Source organism: Taurulus bubalis, assembly GCF_910589615.1.
Source record: "Taurulus bubalis genome assembly, chromosome: 3".
Taxonomy (NCBI): domain Eukaryota; kingdom Metazoa; phylum Chordata; class Actinopteri; order Perciformes; family Cottidae; genus Taurulus; species Taurulus bubalis.
Window position 1 is genome coordinate 32,089,414 of NC_136591.1, and position 8,264 is coordinate 32,097,677.

At 41.6% G+C, this 8,264-nt stretch overlaps 1 protein-coding gene across 1 annotated transcript in view; it reads right to left on the bottom strand.

The window, feature by feature from the left end:
* Positions 1-1,283: 1,283 nt before the first annotated feature.
* LOC306734842 (uncharacterized protein) overlaps positions 1,284-8,264 on the bottom strand; it is a 17,118-nt gene continuing 10,137 nt past the window's right edge. Inside the window, exons 4-11 of the mRNA XM_079216244.1 lie at positions 7,252-8,264; positions 6,676-6,849; positions 6,326-6,499; positions 5,563-5,736; positions 5,211-5,384; positions 3,084-3,257; positions 2,248-2,294; positions 1,284-2,155 (exon numbers count right to left, since the gene is read on the bottom strand). The exon at positions 7,252-8,264 is cut by the window's right edge and continues 833 nt beyond it. Coding sequence (XP_079072370.1) covers positions 1,557-2,155; positions 2,248-2,294; positions 3,084-3,257; positions 5,211-5,384; positions 5,563-5,736; positions 6,326-6,499; positions 6,676-6,849; positions 7,252-8,264 — 2,529 coding nt within the window. The 3' untranslated portion in view covers positions 1,284-1,556. The remainder of the gene's footprint in view (positions 2,156-2,247; positions 2,295-3,083; positions 3,258-5,210; positions 5,385-5,562; positions 5,737-6,325; positions 6,500-6,675; positions 6,850-7,251) is intronic.

Genomic DNA, 8,264 nt, shown 5'->3' on the forward strand with positions numbered 1-8,264 from the left:
GTGTAGTTTTATTATAACTTTTTTATGACTTTAACATATTTTTTAAAATATATATTGATGGTTTATTTGTGGAAAAATTCAACAATGATCATAAAACATTGATTGATAATATTAAATACGTATATATATATATATATATATATATATATATATATATATATATATATATATATATATTCTGTGTCTACGCTTAGGCTTACGCTCATATTGTCAGTCTTCATGTCTATGGAAGATGTTTAGGTTACCCGGAGTGAGAGAGACATCATGCAGCTGTAGTTATGTCTGTGAAATGTCCGGTTGTCTGGTTCTCAAGGGTAGTTAGTCACACGCCTCAGCACTACAAGACCCACACCTGTTCATCAGTATATTTACATTAGGGAAGCAGACGGGCCGTTGCACGTCCCAGTCTTGTGAGAAAAGATGAGAACACGGGATTCTCCTCCTCTTGACAGGTTAGAGCAAATCAGATGTACAGGAACCAACTCACTCCTTTAACCACACCCTCGACCTTGTTCTTGCATATGGCGTTGACGTGGAGCATTTTATAGTATTTCAACAGAACCCTGACCATTGCCGAATAACTTTTGAGTTTATACTGCCGGACTGTACGGCATTAGGCAAAAGTTTCTACACCAGCACTGACAATGCTGTTGCTAGATTTAAGGAAGTGATTCCTTCTGTATTGGATTCATTAGCATGTCTCAATATAACAGAGGACTCCTGTGCTAACTTTAGACCGTCCCAGATTGATCATCTTGTCGATGGTGCGACTGGCTCACTGAAAATGACACTGGACTCGATAGCCCCTCTAAAAGAGAGGATCATTAAACAAAGGAGGCTCGCTCCATGGTATAACCCTCAGACCCGCATATTGAAGCAAGCATCACGGAAGCTTGAAGGCATATAGCGTTCCAACAATTTAAAGGAATCCCGGTTAGTTTGGCGGGATAGTCAGAGAACATATAAGAAGGCCCTCCGTAATGCCAGTTGAGCCTATTACTCATCAATAATAGAGAAAAATAAGAACAACCCCACATTTCTCTTTAGGGTAGGTAGGGTCGGGAATGACGTCTTCAATTTCAATCTGTAATTGTCCTCAGACATGCGTGAAGCCTCTTCCCTGGTGGGATAAAAACTGTGAAAATCAATAAAACATATATACAAAGAAATGACTTCATACTGCAGATCAAGCTCCATGGGATGTGTGCAAATGAAAAAAGAACATTACAACAGTTTTTGTTTTCATACCAAATTTGCATTATATACATATATATAAACCAACATATTGTCAAGCTTTACCATGGCGATGTACAGAAGCAACCAATGCACTTGTATTGTTAAAATGTAAAAAAAAAAAAAACAACAACGTCCAAGTCTGTCCATTTAAATTTTCTCCCGTTTGCCATTTGTTTAGCAGCCTGTTTGCTTGTGTTTTGACACAGACACTATACTGTTTGTTCAGTGAAGAACAGTTTGAACAGTTCAACAGGTGTACATGATGTGGAGCACGTTAAACAGATTTATTTGATGAATGTGTTTGTCAGCAGTGTGAGTGTTTACAGAGGAGGAGACTCTTCCTCCTCCAGAGAACACAGAGACACTGAACCAGGACTGGACCAGAACCCAGTCCAGAACCTGAACCCAAACCCAGGATACAGAGGTTCAGTGAATGTGGTGCTGAAGGTGTGGAGGGGGAACAGTGTGTCAGAGGAGACTCTGTAGAAGGACAGAGAGCCAGCAGGAAAGTCCACATACACTGCTACTCTACCAGAGGATGAAGAGGAGGAGGAGGAGGAGAAGAGTAGTGTTCTTCTGTTATTGTGCCAGACAGCAGAGTAACCTTTATCTTCAGAGCAGATCAGACTCCAGGACTGATCGTTCCTTCCAAACCAACAGTCTCTACCGTCTCCTTTCCTCCTGAGTCCTCTGTAGCTCACTGCTATATCGACGTTTCCTCTCCACTCGACCTCCCAGTAACAGCGACCAGTCAGAGCAGTCAGACCAGTTCTACACAGCACCTGCTTCCAGTCCTGAAACCTGTCTGGATGATCAGGATATGTCTGCTCCTCCTTCACTCCTGACACCGTCCTGTTGTTGTGAGACAGTTCCATGTGTTTGTTCACTGTGTTTGTGTCGATTGTGAGTTCACAAGAATCTGAGAGAACGAGACAGGAAACAGCAGCAGTTTGTCATCGAACACAGCTGATGGGTTACTTTGAGATTCTATGAATCAAAGTGAACACTCACATTTCCTCAGACCAGCTTTCAGCCACTGATCTCCATTAGGTTCAACCCTGGAGGAAGAAGCAGAGTCAGAATAAAGCTTCATCATCAGTGATCTTCATAAACCTTCATTCAGACAAACAGCTGCAATCATAAAACACATTTCATACTTAAACGGTAAAAATGGAAACAAATATAATTTAATGTGGAGATCAAAAGCTCTTCAAGTCAGTGTAAAACAGACGTTTTTATCTTGGATTAAGCTTTACAAGGTGCAACACCGTCTGTCATCAGAACCAGCATCATATTTAGTGGATACATCAGAACCAGCATCATATTTAGTGGATACATCAGAACCAGTATCAGATTTAGTGGATAAACCAGAACCAGCATCAGATTTAGTGGATAAATCCAGTTGGCCAGCATCATCTTATACTCTGTAGTGTGCTGGAGCAGCAGGGTGAAGGCAGCTGATGCCAAAAGACTAAAAAAGCTCCTCAGGAAGCTGCTTCTGTTCTGTTCAGACATTTTGTTTTTAAAAACAAATGTAAGACATTTAAAGAATCCATAGATTCGCAGAAGGTGATGAGAGCTCCAAAACAGAAACTAAATGGACTCTGAGCGGACATTATTTAGAAAACTGCTGTTTAAGGTAAAAAGTTTGTAAAATGTTTGTAAAATGTTCTTAAAATGTTCTATAAACACTTTGACACCATATTTGACAAAAATACCGTGTGTCGTAGACGTCAATGAAGGATCAGCACCAGATCCTGGTCTGATGTCTCAGTGGGGACAGGGACTCTCAGAACATCAGCTACTGTCTTCACTGTTATCAGACTGAACCAACAGACTCTTCATACCTGAGAGTGTCCAGTCTCCAGTGTGGATCCTCCAGTCCAGCAGACAGCAGCTTCACTCCTGAGCCTCCTGGATGATTGTAGCTCAGGTCCAGCTCTCTCAGATGGGAGGGGTTGGATCTCAGAGCTGAAGCCAGAGAAGAAGAGCCTTCCTCTGTGACCAGACAGCCTGACAGCCTGGAGAAAGATTATGAACAAGTATATTACATTTACTTTCATCTCCTCTTTCAGTCACTTTGCACCTTGAAAGGAACAGTGAGTAAGATTTAGTGACATCTAGTGGTGAGCTGCAGCCAGCTAAATACCCGTCAGCTCCCTTTCCTAGTGTGTAGAGAACTATTTGTTTAAGTCATTTTAAAGTCACATCTTTGCTGGACAGGTAGCCAGTGCAAAGACCTCAGAACTTGAGTGATGTGATCCGCTTTCCTGGTCTTAGTGAGAACTCGCGCTACCTAGAGGGCTGCCAAAAACTTTCTGTTTTCACCTGTGGGCCGCGAGGGCTGCGGGATCGCATAGGTAATGAATTGAAGACAGCAAAGATATTACTGTTGTCCATGAGACGCTCAGTTACAATACAGATTCCCACCACTTGGTGGCGGTAATGCGTCAGTCAGTTATTTAACAAGCTCCAATATGCCGAAGAAGAAACTCAGCCAGTCGTTAGCCTGTAGCGAAAGTTATAGAGAAGTATTTAAAACAAAAACATGAAAAAGAAAGTGCTGCCGAACACCCCCCCAAACTAAATGTTTGTGCAAGTATAATCCTGACTTCACGAAGTAGGGCTTTGTGAACTGAGGTAACGAGACAGAGGCCTGAGCCCAGTGTGGAGTGTGGGCTAACGCTAGCCTCGCTAGCTAACGCTTCCCTCGCTTGCTAACGCAGCACTGAAGGCTTCACAGCTAAAGCGGTATCTAGAGACCAAACATCCATCGCTCGTGGGAAAGCCAGTAGGATGCAGAACAGGTCTGTCGTGTCACTGACAGGCAACTCCAAATGTGCTGTGAAAGCCAGCTGTCACAGATATAAAGAGCAACTTCTGGTTCTGCAAAAATGAAGATGGTTGAAGCATATCATTCACATCATAAGGCTATATGTTAATGTGTACTTTATTTAAATGTTATTTATTTAATTTGAAAATTATTATTTTTAATTGTGTGCACACTTGCCTGCACACTAATAGTTGCCCAATAATTGCAAACACACAGATATACTCCTAAGAAAGTAAAAACCTCACTTTTACTGTCTTAAATATTGAGGTTTGAGGTTTATTAACATTTTGGATTGACCGAGAGCAATTAGTTGTTCAAAAATACAATTAATCCTCAAAAAAACTACTTTCCTAATAATTGTGCAGTGTATTTATTTTATTACCACATATTATTCATCAAATTTCAATTTTCTTCTCAGTTCTTTTTTTAGAGTCTCCCTTGTTTTTGTTGAAAAATCAAATTATTATTTTTTTTTTGTTAATATGCCTGACTTAAGACTTTAAATTAGCTATTGTATTAGCTTGACTTGTTGTCTATGCAGGTTTACATACACATGATCAATAAATGTAGTTGTGATGATCACATTGTATCATGTCATTTATTTGACAGTGTTTTTGCTTGTTAATGCTTGTTTTTGCTGTAGGTAGATTTGATTCAGTTATTGAATACAAGTCAAACCAAGAGTGAGATCAATTAGTTAATAAACCAATACAGTGTTAATATTTGAATGGGCCCTGGGCCACTTTGTACTTCAAAAGTTGGGCCCAGAGATCAAAAAGGTTAAGAACCCTTGCTCTATGTGACACTTCACAGAGTCGTATAGACTGCTGAGGTTAAAAAGGAGCTCAGTCTCCACAAAACTCTTGAGAAACATGTCTGTCTCTGTCTACTTTCTCCACCAGCTACAGTCTCTACATGTGTCTGTCTGCTGTTTGCTGTGAGCAGGTTGTGTACCGTGAGTTCATCACAGCTTGTGTGATGAAAACAGCTGCTGAGAGCAGTGAGAGTGAATCAGTAGAGCTGAGCATCTAACAACTACACAATGAACTGGAAGGTGATGGGTCCCTCTTGTAATAGACATTAACTTGTATATCAAGCAACATTTAAATGGTTATCCGTGAAACAGAAGATGAATCCTGACCTGAGAATCTCCAGATGACAGTTTTGACTCTCCAGTCCAGCAGACAGCAGCTTCACTCCTGAACCCTTCAGGTTGTTGTTACTCAGGTCCAGCTCTCTCAGACTAGAGGACTGGGAGCTGAGAACTGAGGACAGAGCTTCACAGCTTCTCTCTGACAGATTACAGCCACTCAGCCTAAAATATGTACAGCAAATGTGTGCACACATTTATGTCTACATTTGATATAACCTACAATTATATTTTGGCAGGCAGTACTGTTATGAATATAAAGTGATTCAATGACTGGAGAAAAACAACTGTGAACAGTATGACAGTTCTGGTTACCATATATAGGTGTATTATTAAACCTGACCTGAGGGTTTCCAGATGACAGTGTGGATCCTCCAGTCCAGAAGACAGCAGCTTCACTCCTGCGACTCCTGGATGATTGTAGCTCAGGTCCAGCTCTCTCAGATGGGAGGGGTTGGATCTCAGAGCTGAAGCCAGAGAAAAGGAGCCTTTTTCTGTGACCAGACAGCCCGACAGCCTGGAGACAAACACTATTATATTTCAACAATACACAACAATTAAATATTAACACCTTTTTAAGTCAATATTACAAATGTCTTAGTAAACAGTGTTCTATTTCTGTGGCTTCCTGCCAGAGATAGAACACTGGAGAAGAAGAGCAAACTGGAGCCGGAGAGTCTGGGGATGTATATTGTATTAAAAAGTTGACATAACCCCAAGAAAAGATCTATTTGTCATCAAGAGAAATCATAAGAAGCAACCAGCTTCACGAGGAACTCTATGTGACACTTCACAGAGTCGTAGAGACTGCTGAGGTTACAAAGGAGCTCAGTCTCCACAAAACTCTTGAGAAACATGTCTGTCTCTTTCTACTTTCTCCATCAGCTACAGTCTCTACATGTGTCTTTCTGCTGTTTGCTGTGAGCAGGTCGTGTACCGTGAGTTCATCACAGCTTGTGTGATAAAAACAGCTGCTGCTGCTGATGAGAGCAGAGAGACTGAATCAGTAGAGCTGAGCGTCTAACAACTACACAATGAACTGGAACTAACTTGTATATCAAGCAGCATTTAAATGGTTATCAGTGAAACAGAAGATGAATCCTAACCTGAGAGTCTCCAGATGACAGTATTGACTCTCCAGTCCAGCAGACAGCAGTGTCGCTCCTGAATCCTGCAGGTCGTTGTTACTCAGGTCCAGCTCTCTCAGACTAGAGGACTGGGAGCTGAGGACTGAGGACAGAGCTTCACAGCTTTTCTCTGAGAGGTTACAGCCACTCAGCCTAAAATATGTACAGCACATGTGTGAAAACATTCATATCTACATTTGATATAATGTAGAATTATATTTAGGTAGGCAGTACTGTTATAAATTAAAAATGGTAAACTGACTGAAGAAAAATGGCAATACAGCACATGGAAGTTCTTGTTGGCCATATATATGTTTATTAAACCTGACCTGAGGCTTTCCAGATGACAGTTTTGACTCTCCAGTCCAGCAGACAGCAGCTTCACTCCTGAATCCTGCAGGTCGTTGTTACTCAGGTCCAGCTCTCTCAGACTAGAGGACTGGGAGCTGAGAACTGAGGACAGAGCTTCACAGCTTCTCTCTGAGAGGTTACAGCCACTCAACCTGAAGGAGAGTTAGTGATGAAGACAACAAAGACATTTCAGTTGTTTTCTTCTACAATGTAAAATCTACATTGCTGAGTTTATAAATTGAACAATCGAGGAGTCTCAGGTGCCGAGAGGATTTTTGCCTTTCATTGTGTCTATTACTGGAATCTAACAGCAATTAATGGATGTCAATCCCAAATCAATTTTAGTCTTAAATGAACAACAAAGTGACATTTGTTTATTTCATATCTGCTTTAATGTGTGGAGTTGCAGTGAAACTGAAGAAACAATTTTCATGTTTTACAATTGTTCAACTAATCAACTAGTTTACTAAATCTCTCAATAGGAGACGTTCATTAATGGAGAACTACTCTACTCGTGTGATGAAGCGATTACCTGCAGGTATCTGGATACTTACAGAGCTTTGTTGGAGGCTTTGACCACTGGCAGCAGTCTCAGAAGAGCCTCCTCTGAAGCAGAATATTTCTTCAGGTCAAACACCTCCAGATCATCTCCTGATGACAGTAAGATGAAGATCAGAGCTGACCACTGAGCAGGAGACAGTTCGTCTGTGGAGAGACGTCCTGAACTCAGGGACTGTTGGATCTCCTCCACTAGAGAACCATCATTCAGTTCATTCAGACAGTGGAACAGATTGATGCTTTTCTCTGGAGACACGATCTCATTGATCTTCTCCTTGATGTACTTGACTGTTTCCTGATTGGTCAGTGAGCTACTTTTCTTTTTCAGTAGGCCTTGTAAATGATTCTGATTGGTCTCCAGTGAAAGACCCAGGAGGAATCGGAGGAACAGGTCCAGGTGTCCGTTTGGACTCTTCAAGGCCTTGTCAATAGCAAACCTGTGGACCTCTGTAGTAGATGTTCTGAAAACCTTTCGCACAATGTCGACAAAGGTTTGCCCTGACATCACATTCTTGTTTCTGTTAACGAGTTCCATTCTTACGTAGAACGCTGCCAGAAACTCCTGAACACTCAGATGGACAAAGCTAAACATCTTGTCTTCATTCTTCTTCCCATGTTCCTCTTTGAAGATCTCTGTGAACACTCCTGAGCACACTGAGGCTTCACTGACATCAATGCCACTCTCTTTGAGATCTCCCTCATAGAAGATCAGTTGGCCCTCTTTCAGCTGGTGAAAAGACAGTTTGGCTAATGACTGAATGTGCTGATTGAACTTCTTTTGGTTAAACTTCTTCTCTTTTGTCTGATGGATCTGAAACACCAGGAATTCTGCATACATCTCAGTCAGGGTCTTGGGCAGCTGTCCTCCCTCACTGGTCTTCATACCCTTCAGAACTGTAGCAGTGATCCAGCAGAAGACTGGGATGTGGCACATGATGTGGAGGCTTCGTGAGGTCTTGATGTGGGAGATGATCCTGCTGGCCTGCTCCTCATCTCTGAACCTCTTCCT